Raw genomic sequence first — 18,647 nt, forward strand, 5'->3', positions numbered from 1 at the left:
TAAGCCTGTACTTCTACTTTGTTTAAATAAAAAGCATAAATATTCTAGTTCCAGAAAAACAAATGGATTTGTATGAGAACAAAAATCATCACATGACAAACCAGAATCAAACTTCAAAACAAAGTAAAATGTAAAATGGAGGACTGAATGTGTGGCTAGAGCAGATTTATTATTTAAAGTGGTCTGTATTTTTCTTTTTTTTTCAGGACATATAAAAGGCTGAAATAACAATTTTAAAGAATGGTAATTCTACATATTGTTATTTGGCTTTTTTTTAACAGTATTTAGATATTATTTTACATAATTTATTGGGGACAATAAAATCTAAAGTAGTTATACTGGACTTAAATGGTTGTTTTCTATACAGAACATCTAAATATAATAACTCACTGTATGAGAGTTGCTCGTTCAAAGTACTGGATAGCCTTCTCACAGAACTGGGTCTCAATATAGTAAGCCCCGAGCCATTCGATCACATCAATGTTGGAGGGAAAGTACCTGAAAGACTAAACAGCAGCCCAACAGCTAAAGGGAAGTTTACATCAACATGGTTTTATCATTTGCTGTGTAGAGAGAAAAACGGCTCTTTTCGCACCTCACTATAGTACTGGAAAGCTTGGGACTTGTCCCCCTCGTCATCATGCAGCTTTCCCAGTTTGGCCAGTACGTGTGGATCCGTGGGAGTGACACTGATGACCTGCATCAGCCACTCGATTGCCTGTTGAGGATCTCCTAGCGGCTCGTAGCTGAAACCAAGATGTTAAGGGCCAACTGATACTGGAACGATATTAAAGATGTATTTTAAAGTCTCTGAACCAAAAAAAGCCACAGCTTGGCTATACACTCAGGGTTTTGAAAACACATTAAACATCGCAGGTTTCATGACTGGGATACAGGTAAGCCAGCTGATACATGACCTGCGCGCTGTTCCTCAGAATGGCATGAAGCTTCAGGAAGCAGTCTAGGGCCTCTTCCAGTCTGTTCAGTGTTTTATACGTCAAACCTACATGAGGTAAAAGGGAAACAAGGTTAAGAGTTCTCAGTTCTTTTCAAACAGTTTAGAAAGTATAAAAAGCAAAAATTTCACTGTGAGCTTATGACATGTTTTAACAGCAGCCTTTAAATCAAGAACCAACATTAATGACAGACAGGTGGATGGATGGATGGATGGATGGCTGATGGACATATGGATAGATAATGGACGACGGACGGATGTTCGTATTGAATGTTTTGAGAAAGGAACAGGGAATATAGTCTGGAAAAACTATACTCTTTCCTTTTTCCTTATTTAACCAAATCAGAAGGAAAAAATAAATATTTTTTCATGATTTTCCAGACTTTTCCAGATTGTGTGGGAACCATGCTAAGGCACCCAATTTCCAATCTGACAGAATTACTGTAAACACAGACCAAACTAAACCGTTTTGCAGCTCTAGTTAAGAAAAGATTTTGTGCCAGTGATATTGTGCTACAAATCAATCATACAATCCTCAGTTACTAGTTCACCACAAGTAATAGCTAAATAGAAGCACTACCCAGGTTGTAGAGGGCCTCAGTGCATGAGGAGTCATTCCTCAGGGCCTCTTTGTAGAACTCGGCAGCTTTTTCATAGTCCTTTTTGACAAACACTGTGTTGCCCTTGTTGATAAGGGCTGCGGGATTGTAACGATCAGCGTTCATTGCGAGGTCAGCGTATCGGTCAGCCTGGTCATAATCCTTCTCCTGTAAAACATTAGAGGTAATAGGAAAAAACAAATGAGAATTGAGACTTATCCATCCCTTTTGCAGCTGGTTTTGTAACACTAAAGGCATTTAAATCCAGCATATCACCTAAATTAAAAAGTTTTTACATAAAAACCTATTGTATTTAGGAAGTTAAGAAAGTCTTACCAAGAAATAGAGAAAAGAAAGGTTAGTGGCTGCAACACTTTTCACTCTGCTGTCCTTCTTCTCAAATGTTTTCAGTGTTTCCACTGCCTGTTCACACATCAAAACAAAATGTTGTGAGCGTACAGCTTTGTGTGAGTCTTATTTGTCCAGAAGAGAGTACTTGGTATGATGTCCAGTGTCAAAAGGTTTCACACCCCTATAACTTTTCACATTTTGTCAAAGTACTACCACACACCTTTACGTATTATACTGAGTTTTTACATGATAGACCAACATAAAGCAGTGCATAATGGAGAATTGTGAAAATTATGCATAGCTTTCAAATTTCTTATAAATAAAAAAGTCTAAATAGCAGTGGACGCATTACCTTTACTCCAATACCCCTAAATAAAATCCAGTGCTCCCAATTGCATTCAGAAGTCACCTAATTAGTAGAGACAGTCCCCTTTTGTGTAATTTATCCTCAGTATACATCCAGCTGTTCTCTGAAGGCCTCAGAGGTTTTTTAGAGAACATCAGAGAGCAAACAGCATCATGAAGAGCAAGGAACACAACAGACAGGTCAGGGAGACAGATGAGGAAAGGTTTAAAGCAGGGTTTGGTTATAAAACAAAACTAACTTGAACATCTTATGGAGAACTTTTCAACTCATCATCCCAAAATGGAAAGAGGAGCACAACTGCAAACCTACCAAGACTTGAGCATCCACGCAAAATGACAAGACAGACGAGGAGAACGAGGAGAATAAACACATTGAACACAACATGGTGGCAGCCTTACACTGTGGGATGTTTTTCTTTTCCAACAGATACTCTAAATCTGGTCAGAGAAGTTGGATGGAGCTGAATACAGATTACATTCTAGAAGAAAACCTGTTGGAGGCTCCAAGGACTTGATCCTGGTGTAGAGGTTCACATTCCAGCAGGAAAACGACAAAGGAAGCATTAATCAGAGAAGCAGCCAAAAGGCCCATGGTAACTCTGGCTTTGGAGGAGCAGCAAAGATCCACAGCTCAGGTAGTAGCTGTGCACTCCACAAATCTGGCCTTTATGAAAGAGTGGCAAGAGGAAAGTTTTTGTTGGAGTTATAAGAATTTACCTTTTGCAGTTTGATACTGGCTGTGAATGGGACACAGCAAACGTGTGGAAGAAGGTGCTCCGGTCACATGACATCGAAAGTGGAATTTATTGCCTACATGCAAATTGCAATGGGTGGCAGAACATACATCACTGCACATCCCCCTGGATATACAAAAGACCCCACAGCATGATGCTGCCATGGATTTTTTTTTTTTATCAGCAGTGACACCTAGGCTGGTTAGAATATTATGTAAGGCTAAATGCAAGCCAATCCTGGAAGAAAACCTGTTAAGAGTCCTGCAAAAGACTCAAGAAAGTTGGAGGTCCAAATTCCATCAGGATAAACAACCCCAAACATGCAGCCAGAAAACAGTGGAATGGTTTGGACCAAGCCATAATAATGTGTTCCAGTAGTCCAGAACTAAATTCAGCTAAGAATCTGTGCAAGACACGGAAAATAGAGTTCACAGATGGTCACAAATATTGCCTGTGGCTGAATATACAAATGAATGACATGATTTAAATATTAAATTAGAAAAAAATGTGTTTATTTTTTTGTGCACTACAATGTATTGTTCTATCACATACAAATGTGTGTCATAATGTGTTTTTGTGGTGGACCAGAGGCAGACAAGTATGGAGAAGGCAGAGTGGGATCAGTGGGAAAACTCCTTTAATTACAGAGATCACTCACATACAAGTGAGGAGCAGGGGTTCAGAAAATCCAGATAACAAACGAAATCCTCAAAAACAGAACCTAACAGGATCCTGAGCAGAACACGTATCCAAAGGAGACATCAAACGAGACATGAAAAGACATGACGACACTTCGTGGAACAAAGGACAAGACAGACCTAAATAGGGACGAAGGTGAACATAAAGCTGATTCTGATTCTGATGAAACAGTAGGGCAGGTGATCAGGAAAACAGGGAACAGGTGAGACGTGGAGACAGAGGGAGCAGGTGAAGCAGACAGAGACAAATGAGGACATGGAGGAGCTAGACGAAGAAACAAACTGCAAAACACACCCAGGGAACCAGAACACAGGGAGAACAATAGATCTAAAAATACAATAAAACACAGTCAACAGAACAGAACCTAGGAAATAAAACACCTAAAACGGGGACTCAAAGACATCAAAACATCTGATTAAACATAAACAAATACAGAACCAGAAACACACTGTGATAGTGTGTGGTTGTAGTGTGACAAAATGTGAAAATGTTCAAGTGGCATGGATACTTTTGCAAGGTATGGTAGATAATTTAACTATAAATTGTAACCCCTGGTTGATAACACACCCTACAACCATAAAAACCAGGATTATTTACACGTTTTAAATAATTTTAAAGTGTTTCAGATCTTAAAAACACATACATATTAAAACATCACAGCTTTAATGGAGACTTTCAAAGCATCCAAGTTCATTGCATTTAAATAAGAATTCAAAATACAAAGATACAAGCACCTAAAAGATTTTTCTTGAGCTGTTTCAGTCACATATTCCCTTTAAATGGGACAAACTGACAAACAACCAGCAAGCCTACAGCTGTAGAGACATTACAGGTTATACAACCACCTTCTGTAAACAACAGAAAGGTGCCACACAGATGGATCAGATCAACTCTGGCAACAAAAATGGCAAAACTACTGCGGTCACAGCCATGCAACTGCCTACTCGTGGTGCTCAGTGTTCTCAGTCTCATAATGCCAGCCAAAGAGCAGCTCCTCTGACTGCACTCTGTAACATGGAGGTACACTCTGTACCTCCATGTTACTTTATTTAATAATGTAATAGTTTCCTTTCCGTACAAAGATTTTGCCAATAGATCTGACTTTTTAACCAATAACTGCCTCTCCAACTCATCTTGGCAGACCCTTTTTTGGGCGCTGGCATGTGTAAGTAGTGCAAAAGAAAACAACACGGTCTAAATGTGATCATGGAAACAGAAAGCAAACATACCTCGACCTTAGCCACACAGATGGGAAGTAAATGAGACAAAAGCAGAGAGAAAGAAGAACAATGAGAAGAGAACATTTTGATGGGTAATGCAAGTGCTGTATGACAAAAATGATGGCATGTAGCAGCAGTGATGATTCACAATCATACAGCCCTGCGATGATAGAAAGAGATGGAAACATAACATGACTCTTTATATGGAGCACAAACCAAATCTTTTATGTATGCAAAGAATTCGGCAAATTCTTGATTTATTTATAACACAACTGTAAATCTCATGTAAAAGGCGCATTTAAACAGTATCTGGATTATACAGCCACTTTGTGAGCTATGAAGAGTACCCTCCACATTTACGGGCACACCTGGTAAAGATTTGTAAAACAAAACCTAAAAATAATGTTTCTTTTATCACAATAGCATAATATCAAACTGAAACATGTAGAAAAATCAAACCTTTGATTTGAGAAAAAAACAAATGTTGGAAAAATGGAAACAACATGAAACGTTTTTTTACAAAGTCATCAGTGGCACAATTACTGACTCCACAAACTACTTTGAAGTTGACTAGAGGGTCTCTGAACTTCTAATTAGTAGTCCATGACTTCATATTTTCCTGTCTAATAGCCACTCTTCAAAATGGGAAAGACAAGAAAATATGCCATTCAAGAAGGGCAGATGTGTGCTAAGATGCATAATTCAGGACATCGCTACAGAGTAGCTAAGAAAATAGTCATTTTCCTAAAAAATCTTTGGGGATGTTCCAAAACACTTAACTCTAAGCAGGGGGGTCCTACCTGCTACTAATAAAGTGGTCCCTGAGTGTATAGCCAATTATATAATACAGTTTAACTGCTACTTTCATATGTCACAATGGTCCAGTGTTGAAGAACATCAGACAACCAAACCCTTATGTAAATGTTTTCTGCTAAATACCAGGTGTTTTTAAATAAAAATCTTCTAGACTATGTGAGCAAAAGGGAAAATGGGTCATTCCTGGGTCTTCTAACAAGATAATGAACACATACGGTCAAATCAACCCAGAAATGTTTGAGCGGACATAACATAAATCCTCTTCCACTTCAGTCAGTAGCCCTGTTTCCTACAGAAAGCCTCTGGTGTGAGCTAGAGAGAACAGAGCATGCAAGAGTGCCCAGAACCCTGGACCATCTACACACTGTTCCTAGATCCAATACCCCTGAATGGTGTACTGAGATTTAACTGCACGATAATTTTTCAGTTATTTAAGCTTTTTTTCACACTGAATCAATGTAAAAATACGAGTACGGTTTGTTTCTAAAATTTTCTTTGTGAGGCTCTGTGACTCCAATAAAATTCAGATTTTATTTACCAGGACTGCCAATACGTACAAAGAGTTCTGTATGTATTGCACCCAGACATTTCAAAATGAAATTTAACAGTAAAATGTGACAACTGAAGTGTATAAACTACAAAGACCAGAGCATTTACAACTGAAACCTAACCCTATCCCTTAGCACACTACAACAAAGACACACTCACCTGGTTAAAGTCCTTCTGTCTGAGGTATGTGATGGCTTTGTTGATCTCCAGATCGTTGGCAAGCTCAACATACTGAGAGCTCTTCACCATGTCAACACACCTTTAAAAACATTAATACACAGTATTTATGTAACATGTGGCAAACTTTCTTAGTGACTAAAATAGCCAAATAAACAGAAATTTCAAGAAGCTTTGGGTTTATTGACAGGTAAATTCATCCATGTACACGGCTTTTCCTAACGACAGTGAGACGACAGCACACATTTTAACCAAGAATGCAAGCTAATTTTAAAACGTGGTGGGGTGTCCAAACAGTGCTACAATGTGTTCCCATTTCTTAAAAAAACAGAAGAAAGAAAACTATGTTGCAAAAAAAAAAAAACAACCCACGAGCTGACTGTTTTTACCATTTCACTTAAACAGATGTGAAGAGAAATTCCAGAGAAGCAAATGGATTTGGACATTGAGTGCTTCCTTTTCACTTTTCTGACCACTAAGTTCTTTAATATTAAGATGATAAATGTACTACAGTCACAAACCAGTCAAATCCGCTAGCAAAGGAAGTCTCGATGGCTGGAGCAATGAGCTTGGCTGCAGTCATGATGTATTTCTCAGCCAGGACTTTCCTATGAACAGAAAACAGCAACATTAAAACAAAACATAAGTACAGATAACTTAGGAGGAGTTGGTATAATATGCTGGTACTAAGGATAACTATCTTGTGTTCAATTCTTCTTACAGATTCCTTTCCATCTGGTGAAGCTTGTCATTTTTAATGGCCTCAATGACCATATTTGAACTGGGATCATCCTGGAAAAGTTCAAAACACAACAACATGAAGTCAAAACAATTACAATTTTAATAAATATGTACAGAAAAACAATATGGCAAACTTAAAAACAGCAACAACTCATTTCTACTAAATTCTCAGTCTCTATTGGAAACAAATGTCAATGTATAAAGATGAGGCTGGAGAAGTGATTTAAGATATTTTGTTATGTTAAAACCACAAACTTTATAGAATTTTATGCGATAAACCAACACAAAGTAGTGAATAATTGAGGTAGCATACATAATTAGCATTTTTTACAAATAATATTTTGAACAATCAAGCAACACAACACTATATGATGTGGAAAACATAACACAGCAACATCACCCAAGATACACCACTCCCACGGTAAAACATGGTGGTGGCAGCATCATGCTGTGGGATTGTTTTCTTCAGCAGAGACACTAAAGCTAATTTTACTTTATGGGAAGATAAATGGAACTAAATACAGGGCAATCCTGGAAGAAAACCTGTTATGCCTGGTTCACAAGGCAAGATTTAAAAAGATTTTTGCCACACGGCAAGCATAACAGGCCACACACGAACAGATTTCACTGACGAACATTCCGATGTCAGATGGAAAATCTTGCAAACCCTCTCAAGTTCAAATGTAAGCTCAGAGCAATTTCCCTCTACTTTCTGATTGGTTACAGGTCAAATTCAAGTCACTGACTCAATGCAATCTGAGGTGTTTCTTTATATAGAAAAACCTTTTAACCAAGTTGAATAAATAACTGCATCTGACTGCACTGTTTGATAGTTAGGATTAATTGGAATGTATGTACCTGACTTGAAATCTGTAAGATTCGATTGAATTGACTTTTTAAAGTGCCTTGAGATAACATGTGTTGTGAATTGGCACTATATAAATAAAACTGAATTGAATTGAATTGAATTCAACAAGCTGGGTGCTCGTTTCTCCTCGGGGAACACCCCACACCGTAGGATATCAGGCAAAGACAATCTAACATGTTTAATATCCCTGGTTTGAGGTCGGAGTGGTCCAGACACTCTTTTTGAGCCGACTAGATGACTCTTAACACAACAGACACAGCAGGAATATCTCATAAGATTATCTTAAGAGCCTTTACGATGATTGGGGCATGTCGGAAGGGGAATATCGGGTCACAAATGAGCATAAAAATCCTGTCGTGTGAACCTGGCATTAGGAGCAGCAACTTGAGGCCAGGTGGAGGCTTAACTTCCAACATAACAACCTTAAACATACAGCTACAATGGCATGGTTTAGATTGAAGTGTATGCATGTGCTAGAACGTTTGAAAGTTTGTGCTGTATACTGGGCCAAAGGTGAGAAAACGTAAAGGATAATAAATAGTTTTGCAGGGCACTTAACATAACTCACACTTGTAGGGATGTACTTATCTTCATCATCAATACCCAGTGGAACAGAGATGAGCTTCTGAAAGGCCTTCTTCATCCTCTCTCTGTCTCCAATGGCATAGTAGCACAGGATAAGGTTGAAGCCAGTCTTTATGTTGGGACTGTCACTCATGATGTGCTCGAAGGACGTTATGGCGTCTGAGTACTGGCCCAAGCGGACAAACACTACTCCGATATTCTGCATGATCTTGATCCTCATTTCCTTATGAGCGTTGGAGATCTGATCCAGCGCCATGCGGTAGAACTTGATAGCTTTAGGGTAGTTCTTCTGTTTGAAGTAGATGTTGGCCATGTTGACTTTGAGGCGGCCTAGAAGGGCAGAATATGCATTTTAAGGGAAAACTATGGCAATAAATAAGGGATCTCTATTTAACCCACCAGAGATGTATATAAATTAATTTCTACGCATTGTAATCTAAATGTTGTATAACCAATGTGAAGCTGAAGCCCAATACATTAATAAAACAATTAAAAAAACTAAACCAAAAGTCAAAGATGCATTTGCTACTTCTTTTGTTAGAGATGCCAATAAATGTGGGACTGATAATTTTGTACTCGTGCTCGTCGTCTTCCGCTTTATCCGGGACCGGGTCGCAGGGGCAGCCGACTCAGTAGTGACACCCAGACGTCCCTCTCCCCAGACACCTCCTCCAGCTCCTCCGGGGGGACCCCAAGGCGTTCCCAGGCCAGCCGAGAGACATAGTCCCTCCAGCGTGTCCTGGGCCGTCCCCTGGGCTTTCTTAAGGTGGGACATACCTGGAACACCTCCAGAGGAAGGCGTCCAGGAGGCATCTAATATAGATGCCCGAGTCACATCAACTGGCTCCTCTCGATGTGGAGGAGCAGTGGCTCCGAGCTCCTCCCGGATGGCCGAGCTCCTCACCCTATCTCTAAGGGAGTGCCCGGCCACCCTACGGAGGAAGCTCATTTCAGCCGCTTGTATCCGGGATCTCGTTCTTTCAGTCATGACCCAAAGTTCATGGCAATAGGTGAGGGTAGGAACGTAGACCGACCGGTACATCGAGAGGGCACATTCGGACGGTTTGGCAGAACTGTTTCGAGGCCAACCGATAGTCCTTCTCCATGGCCTCACCGAACTCCTCCCAGGCCCGGGTTTTGCCTCTGCCACAGCCCGGGCCACGGCACGCTTGGCCCCACGGTACCCGTCAGCTGCCTCAGGAGTCCCACAAGCCAACCACAGCCGATAGGTCTCCTTCTTCAGCTTAACAGCTTCCCTTACTGCCGGTGTCCACCACCGGGTTCGGGGATTGCTGCTGCGACAGGCACCGCAAACCTTACGGCCGCAGCTACAGGCATCAGCATCGACAATAGATGCGGAGAACATGGTCCACTCGGACTCTACGTCTCCAACATCCCCCGGAATCTGGTCAAAGCTCTCCTGGAGGTGGGAGTTGAATACATCCCTGGCCGAGGGCTCTGCCAGACATTCCCAGCAGACCCTCACTATGCGCTTGGGCCTGCCAAGTCTGTCCGGCTTTCTCCTCCCCCAGCGGATCCAACTCACCACCGGGTGATGATCAGTGGACGACTCAGACCCTCTCTTCACCCAAGTGTCCAGAACATGCGGCCGAAGGTCTGATGATATGACAACAAAGTCGATAATCGACCTCCTGCCTAGGGTGTCCTGGTGCCAAGTGCACTGATGGACACCCTTATGTTTGAACATGGTGTTCGTTATGGACAATCCGTGACTAGCACAGAAGTCCAATAATGAAACACCGCTTGGATTCAGATCGGGGAGGCCATTCCTCCCGATCACGCCTCTCCAGATGTCACTGTCGTTTCCCACGTGGGCGTTGAAGTCCCCCAGCAGAATAATGGAGTCCCCGGGAGGCCGAAACGACAGTCAGAGATCTGTCCCCAACCTGAAGGCGCAGGGATGCGACCCTCTCATCCACTGGGTTAAACCCCAACACGAGACGGCTGAGCTGGGGGGCAACAAGCAAACCCACACCAGCCTGCCGCCTCTCCCCGTGGGCCACTCCAGAGTAGAAGAGAGTCCAACCCCTCTCGAGGAGATGGGTTCCAGAGCCCACGCTGTGCGTGGAGGCGAGCCCGACTATTTCTAGTCGATATCTCTCGACCTCCCACACAAGCTCAGGCTCCTTCCCCCCCCAGCGAGGTGACATTCCACATCCCGAAAGCCAGCCTAAGCATCCGGAGATCGAGCCGCCAAGGTCTCCACCTTCGTCCGCTGCCCAATCCTCTTTGCATCAGTCCCTCACGGTTCCCCCTACAGGTGGTGGGCCGACTGGGGGTGATTATTTTGTAAAAAGATTTATTGTTAACATGCAATTTCCCTTCACTAAATAGATGAAGGTTAAATTCAAACCAATAAAAGGCAAATTAATTTGAATAATTTTTTAACATGTTTACCAGGGCTGCCGATAAATGTATCTGGCAGAGTAAAACAAAACAAAACAGCACAAACAACTCACATTTTTCAAATAATCCTTCCTGGTTGGACATTTGTAGTGTTTCATTTAACTAATAATACTATTAAGCAATCAAAAATAGTTATCAGTAAAGAAAAAAGCGGGAGAGAGTGGACGACTGACCATTTAGAATAATAACTCAGTTCAGGGACACTGCTGTGGAAAGTCAGAACAGTGGTCACACAGAAAGGCATCCCTTTACTTCACACCCAACAGCCTGTGTTCAGATAGCAGCAGCATCAAGCACTACAGATGAGACTATGACACTTTCACTACTTGCCAGTTGGTATTTTAGCTTTCAAGTGTTTGAGAAGCAACACTTCAGAGCTGAGCTGCCATGTTGGAAACACATATTCAATGTTTGTGCAGTGGAGTGATCCACTTACCTGCGTTACTGAACATCTTGTTTTTCACAATGACCTGGTAGCTGTTCAAAGCCTCCGGGTACATTTCGTTGTTTGCATACTGGTTAGCAAGGTTGAGCAGAACCTGGTAATGACAGAATCACCAGATGTTTAGGAGTGCGAAAAAATTATTTAATTAGCCTATAAATAACAACACTGGTTAAGGGGAAAAAACTTAAAATTACAGCTTTTCTCTGCCTGCATTGCTGAGTCATAAAGCTTTCTGCTCTGGAAGCCAAATCTGTTCCCTGTTCTACTATCTCCCCCTACAATGTAACAAGAAATTAATACAGTCAAATATAGAAACAACATCAACAAGGACAACAAAAAACCCTGCCTGCATTCAACTTCTACATTAGCAACACAGACAATTAAATGATTTAGCATTTTTCTGGACAAACAAATCTGGAAGCAACTTAAATGCATCACATGAGGGAGTCTGTAAATAAAGACTATTAGAGTGAATCCTTTATGACCCAAAAAAGAATGAATTTGTTCTCGTTTCACTGTGGATGAGTACATGCAGCCTTTACTCACAGAGTAAGTGAGGTCTAAGTTGATGTGTTCTGTGTTGCCAGACTGTTCCCTCTGTCGGATCAGCGCTCGTTCCTTCCTCCCTGCCTCTTTGGCTTTTTCAAGAGCCTGCCGAAACAAACATACACATGCAAGACAGCCATAAAGAGGCTATATGTGTAAAATTAGCAGAAGGAAAACTAAGTAAAATTTGCCAAAACATCAGAGACCGACTGCTAGCAATGAGAAATCAATTTGGAGAAAGCAAGTAAAGCAAGAATGTGTCCATAAAGTAGTAATTTTCTATTGTTTTTAAATTAAAAACTGGTATTTCAACAGGCATTTTCAACCTAAAAAATAAGGGAGATGTATTTCAGTTTAAAAATGTTTACTTATTACCAATTGTATGGTTAACCAGTTGGTATGTTATTTTTCCATTAGTTTTAGAAAAACAGTACAAAGTTTTATTTGTGTTTCGTTTTAGATGAGCATTCTGGTGGCCCATGTTTGATTGTAGCGAAGCTTGTGTTTTGTTATATGTAGTAGGGCTGCGCAATATTAGAAAAATATATTCTTGCGATACTATTGCTGAATTTTTGGGGTCATAATATCGCTGAAGATCAACAAACACGTTTCTCTCTTTACCATTACACAATGTCTCCACCACCCTCCGGGAGCTATAGCATCTCACCTACTGAAAATATACATTAGGTTTTGTCATGAAATGCAATCAAAGTCCAACCAATTAGTCTTTATGCAGAAAGTGAAAGGATGGCACTAACAATAATATGCTGTTATATTTAGAATTTTTTACTTGCCTACTTTTATTCGTAAAGTCTCAAAATACAAATGTCTTGAGTTAAAAATTATGTTTATTTTAGTTTTTTCTTTCAGTTTGTGTTGAAGTAGAAGCTGTCTTAGAAACTGGTTTGTTCATTAGAAACTGCATCATAATAATTAACAAAATAAAAAAACTTTGTGATTTTTGTTTGTCCACATTAGCCAGCTTTAAAGAATACCAGAAATGTGAATTAATGACTTGCCTGGAGAGTTTTGGTACAACTGATCCAAAGTGAAATATAAAAAAACATTTTGGGTAATGACAACTTCAATGTAACAATATTAACGTTATATTAGGAAGCAGAGTAGGGATCAGACCAGCTGTAAGGCGTCAATGCTCTGCGCCATGCAGCTCTCCTCTATCAGGTCATTCACTTTCTTCTCCAAGATCTTGATCTTCTCTTCCACCCTGTAAAACCACAAGATAGAAAAATACTAAATGTGAATCTTTCCTCAGCTATTTCACAAAAAGACCCATCCTCTCTCTATTAGTAAATTCTTACTTGTCACATGACATTCACAAATATTTTAAACTTGCTAGCTGGTATAAGTGATACAGATTACAGTGCCCAAGATGCTATAGGTCACAGAGAGTGCTGGAAGCATATATTAGAAACACAGAGATAAGGATAATGTGGATTTATTGCAACAGATTTTGTTGTCACAATATTAACCAAATATATCACAGTTGCATCATTTCCTTATATTGTGCTGCCCTATTATTCATGTTTTGTCCAGTGATGAGGTATTATTCAGATATTACACCATGTCATGTGTTTTAATACATTTTAATTCATGTAATACAAGACAAAATATATTTCTATAAAGCTTGATTTGAACAGCAATTAAAGGAGGAGTTGTTCTAGCGGAGACAGGAAGAAAGTGGAGTTTTGTCAACCTGGAAGCAACTACCACCTAAAGAAATTCAGGTGTGAGTCCTTCACCTACGCCGTGAGCTTTGTTTTTATATTTATCAACACACTTTTGTCCTTTCTAGACAAAAAAGAAAGAAAAAAAAGATAACTTTTTAACCTACTTGGGGCAGCAACTTGTTTTCAGCCTTCTACTAAATCAGCAGGAATTAAGTTAGCTTAACATCACTTAGAGCTTCCCTGCATGAAACTACGGCACCACTGTTTTTGTCCTAATGTTAGTCCTTTGGGGAACAGGGTAGATTATGTACAGTTTAAGGTTTGTATGCAGCATGCATACCTGCAAGTAAGTAACAACTGTGTTTTTTTTTTTTGTGGGCATCCCCACAACATCCCTCTAGCAATGTCAGGTAATATCCTTTTGACCACACAACAAAACAGTGAGACGGCTGCAGGATATCCTGATGTTGTGGTAAATATCTGAATAAAAGCCTGATGGAGTAATATAAGCACCCATTGGTCAGTACAACAGCTGGTTATAGTAGAGATAGAACTGAAACTGGTGAACAGACACTACTGCTGCACTAACGTTTCAGGCAAGTCCTCCTGCTGAGTGAGCATCATGGGATCTGCAAGGGCGGGAAGGGATCATAGAACAAGTGTGGCAAAGCGATACCATAAACAACAAAGACTGCAGCAACAGCAGGGTCTGTTGCTGATTTATGATTCTCCACAGTCCATCTAATAAGAGACATACATTATTTAGTCAACTCTGATATGAATCATAATAGACTGAGGATGGTCCACAATAACTTTGCTTGTATTTAAAGCACTACATTAATTTGGACAGCCACCCGCAGGATTACAACACTGAGTCAGGCAGTTGTAGGGAAAACACCAAACACACATTGGTACAACAACACAAGTATTGCTCAGGTGAATGCTGTGGAGGTTTACACCTTGCCACATTTCTTTCAGCTACTCAGTCAACTTGTATGATGTGAAGGACAAAGTGATTTGTAACAGGGTTAGCTGTGAAAACCATGATGCGGGCTATTGTGTCTAGCCGCACAACTCTAACCAGCATTCACTGTTTTACAAAGTGAGCCAACTCACGTGTCGTCATTCTTTGCTTCCAGTGGAGGCGCAGGCCCCCTGGACTGGCCCAGAGGGTCAAAGGTTGAGCCTGGAAATGCAAATAGTCTATTTAAGATTGCCTGCAAATATACAATCAGACTATATTTCAAGGGCTACTTGGTCTCCTCAGCTTTGCTAATTTAGTAAAGTCAATAAGAACTTTATTAATGTTAAAACATATCACAGCAGTGTTTCCCCTACAATTACGAAAAGGGTGTGCCCCCTTTTGCGTGACCTTTTAACCAGATGAGTGGTAAAAGTGGCGTTTTATGGCACTGTTGGCTTGCCGTACTATATAGTTTCCCCCTTATGTCGGAGGAACACGTCTCTTTAAGTCTTGATGTCAGGCTGCACTGTGCAGACGCAAACATGAGGAGCAGGGAGGGGGAGAACATGGAGAAACGTCAGTGTTGCCCTGGTAGTTTTGTTGGAGGGGCAGGGCGGACCCATTCCTCCACAGTCAAGTTAATTGTTTTTATTTATTTTCTAAATAACGTCACAGAGCTCAGAGCTTATGCCCTTGCATGGACGCTCGTATATCCCAAAACTCTAATGTACCTGCCGTTTTATGTGCGCATTTCAGGCGCTTCAAATAACGCATGTCGGTACAGCACCCTGCTCCCCCCGAGAACAAAATCCCAGAGGAAACACTGCACAGTATACTGTGGGTCAACAACAACACAACAGAAAGAAAACATCGTTTCTGTTTGGGAAAACCTTAAACTTACCTCGGGTCATTAAGGACGAGTACCCCGCAGCTCTGACAGCAGTCATCGGGCGAGCAGCACCATCCTGTCAAATGGAAGTTGACAATAAAGTAACCAAACGTCATTTTTAAAAGGCTTTTTTATTTGTCATTGTGAATAAAACAAAAGTGTTTTTTTTTTACAGCGAAACAATATGGCCACATGTCGCTGAGCTATTTGAGGAATATTTGGATTGTACCGGAGGAATCATTTCTGTTTTTTTTATGTAAGGCCCTAGTTAAGCCACTAGGTGTCACTTTTTTGGTGGTAAATTTATGTACATAAGAAAAGGAGTTCTGTTCAGATTACAGGCGTTGTTAGTCACTTAGATGCAGCATGGCTTATTGAACTAATTACTGAAGCTGATCAGCTGTTAGCAAATGTGTCTTGTGACTTTCCTACCGCAACAAGGCAAAAGATACAGCGTTAGAGTAGGGTGGTAGATGACATAAAGCCTGGTAGAGCACTACTCAAGGTAAACAGCAAGCAGCAGAACTAAAAACAATCACCCTCATTGGGTTTATTCCTCTCACCTGCACAGCTCCAGTCATGGGTCTGCCCATTGATGAAGCCATGGGGATGCGGGACTAAATGAGACAACACACACACATAAAGAAATGCTAGCGTTTAACACACAGATACCAGACAAACGTACTTTTATCTCGTTTTTCGATGTGGGCTGTTAAGATGTGCTTGCTCTCATTTCAATTGTATTTAGGCAATAATCGCCTTGAGCTGCACACATTGTTCTCCAGTACTTTTTCTGTGCAAGAGAGTAAACTGTATTATACTTAACTAAGAACCTTTACTTTGTCTAAAGTTGGTGGGAACTGAAATGTCTGTCCATCATGATCTGCTTATCCAATAACAGGTCACAGAAGTAACAGGTTCAGCAGGAACACCCAGACGTTACTCTCTCCAGCTCAATCCGAGGGGTCCCAAGGTGCTCACATGCTACAAGAAATTTAGTCCCTGCGGCAAATTCTGGGAAATTCTCCAAAGAGAGCACCTGGGAAGCATAACTCCTGACCTTTTCTCTAAGGGTGATGTTTAGTCACACTATGGACAAAGCTCATTTCAGCTGCTTGAATCCAGGATGTAATTCTTTCCGTCATGATTCATGAGGGTCTAAACATATAGAAAAGTACATTTAGAGCAAGTTTTTCTGTCTGAGCTCTTTTTTTCTCATCACAATAGAATGTTCCAGCAGATAAGGCCCCAATCCATGTAGCCATCTCTTATCTCCATCTTACAGTCACTTAAAAAGATACCATGACACCTGAATACAACACATTTTGATGTACAGATGATTAAGAAAGGTTAAAAAATAAACAAGCTGTGTGCTTTATGAATATTACATTTTATTACTACTCTGTACTTACACCGAAGGATGATGCTAAAGGTCGACCTCCAATGGCAGTGCCTGGAAACTTTGCCGTCATCTAAATGGTTAAAGATAATTTTTATGATCATTAACAAATATGCAGACACAATTTATTTATTTATCCTCAATTAATTATTTTGTTTTGCATTTAATTCCCTAACTGTTTGAATTCCAGTGTAAAGGTTGCTATTTTATATGTACACAGACCTTTTAACAGTTATAATACAGTGCTGGCCAGATTTGTAAAGATGTAAGCCTTATATTGAAATAATCTTTTTTTGCAAAAACATAATTTAAAACTAAAATAATTTATTTGAAAACAATGTTTAATTAAAATACATTTACTCAGTTATGAAACTTTTTTTCCCCACCACTTCCACACTTATTGGTACCCTTGCTGTTATTATTGTTAATTCCCCCTTTACCACACGAACAGCCCAAAAGTATTCATACTCCTGACAGATTCAGATTTGAAATAATTTTCATTCAATCAAGAAGTTTGTTTCTGATAGAAAATATCAGACAAATATCTCTCAAAAGATAATAAAACAACATAAAAGGAGTATCAATTAAAGAAAACAAGTGTTTTTATTTACATTTTAATTCAAATAATGGCATGTGAAATATTATTTATACCCTTCTCAAAAATCTGTGGAAAAGGTTCATTGGTATTACAGCAATAAACCCCTTTTTATAATTGCTGAGCAGCTTTTACATGTTTCCACAGGGATTTTTGATGATTCATCTTTTGCAATGAGCTCCACGTTCTTGAGTTGGAAGGTCTTCTTGTGAATATCTTAATCTTTAGGTTCACAGACTCTCTGTAAGATTCAAGTCATGACTCTGGCTGAGCCAATCCAAAATGCCAATATTACTTGCAGAAAGAAGGAACGTGCGAAAATTCAAATACTACTAGGTGTATGAATAATTCTGGACTTAATTATAGTCTTCACCTATTACATTTCACAAGGCTGAAGCATACAGAGAGAGGGATCTTTAACCCATTCCTCTCTGCACAGTCTCTCTAGTCATGGATTCTCTTTAAATATCTCTTCTTTTCAACTCAACCAGCTTTCTATAATAATGTAGGTCTAGGGACTGTGAAGGCCATGGAAAGTTTTTGTGTACGATTAACAATTTCTGTGCAGTTTGGGCAATTATTTTTTGAATCATAATCTTTTTGTAAGACCCACTGATGACCCATTTTCAATTTACCGGTTCAGGCCACCATCTATGTTTGAGGCCGCAAACACCCGGAGTGTTTGTTTCCAAAAAGCTCAGTCTTTGTCTAGTTCACAGAGCCTAGTTGCTCCATAGTCTGATCAACTTTAAAAAAAACAAAAAAAACAACTAATGTAATGATTAAACCCTTTAGTAATATTTCTTTTACCAGGATTGTTAAGGTTACTGTTAACTGTGACAACATTGATTTTTTTAATAAAAGATTCTCACCGGGGGTCTCCTTCCATGACTGGTCCTCACTGCCTGCTGGAAGCCCACATCGTTCTCCAACTCCTTAGTAAAGTCACAATACGTGTCATAACATCATTATTTACCAACTATCCAAAAAAGTAACGGTATATTACTACTCGGTATATCATTATCCCCTGTAGT

The 18,647-nt window shown here is 40.0% G+C and overlaps 1 protein-coding gene across 9 annotated transcripts in view; it reads right to left on the reverse strand.

Annotated features, from left to right (window-relative positions):
• ift88 (intraflagellar transport 88 homolog) overlaps positions 1 to 18,647 on the reverse strand; it is a 31,387-nt gene that overhangs the window by 12,452 nt on the left and 288 nt on the right. For 4 of the 9 annotated variants that reach the window (XR_007038939.1, XM_047370041.1, XM_047370039.1 and 1 more), the window contains exons 2-20: positions 18,486 to 18,548; positions 17,032 to 17,091; positions 16,183 to 16,236; positions 15,632 to 15,695; positions 14,883 to 14,952; positions 13,213 to 13,303; positions 12,079 to 12,183; positions 11,727 to 11,807; positions 11,524 to 11,626; positions 8,644 to 8,990; positions 7,188 to 7,258; positions 6,988 to 7,074; positions 6,449 to 6,548; positions 4,934 to 4,939; positions 1,891 to 1,977; positions 1,536 to 1,722; positions 895 to 1,003; positions 596 to 746; positions 391 to 506 (exon numbers count right to left, since the gene is read on the reverse strand). Coding sequence is in view for 8 of the 9 variants with exons in the window: in XM_047370041.1 (XP_047225997.1) it covers positions 391 to 506; positions 596 to 746; positions 895 to 1,003; positions 1,536 to 1,722; positions 1,891 to 1,977; positions 4,934 to 4,939; positions 6,449 to 6,548; positions 6,988 to 7,074; positions 7,188 to 7,258; positions 8,644 to 8,990; positions 11,524 to 11,626; positions 11,727 to 11,807; positions 12,079 to 12,183; positions 13,213 to 13,303; positions 14,883 to 14,952; positions 15,632 to 15,695; positions 16,183 to 16,236; positions 17,032 to 17,091; positions 18,486 to 18,548 (1,952 nt within the window). In the remaining variant the exon portion in view is untranslated. The remainder of the gene's footprint in view (positions 1 to 390; positions 507 to 595; positions 747 to 894; positions 1,004 to 1,535; positions 1,723 to 1,890; positions 1,978 to 4,933; positions 4,940 to 6,448; positions 6,549 to 6,987; positions 7,075 to 7,187; positions 7,259 to 8,643; positions 8,991 to 11,523; positions 11,627 to 11,726; positions 11,808 to 12,078; positions 12,184 to 13,212; positions 13,304 to 14,882; positions 14,953 to 15,631; positions 15,696 to 16,182; positions 16,237 to 17,031; positions 17,092 to 18,485; positions 18,549 to 18,647) is intronic. The other 5 variants (XM_047370040.1, XM_047370045.1, XM_047370043.1 and 2 more) reach the window with 3 other exon arrangements.

The sequence above is a fragment of the Girardinichthys multiradiatus genome, chromosome 7 (genome assembly GCF_021462225.1).
Source record: "Girardinichthys multiradiatus isolate DD_20200921_A chromosome 7, DD_fGirMul_XY1, whole genome shotgun sequence".
Taxonomy (NCBI): Eukaryota; Metazoa; Chordata; class Actinopteri; order Cyprinodontiformes; family Goodeidae; genus Girardinichthys; species Girardinichthys multiradiatus.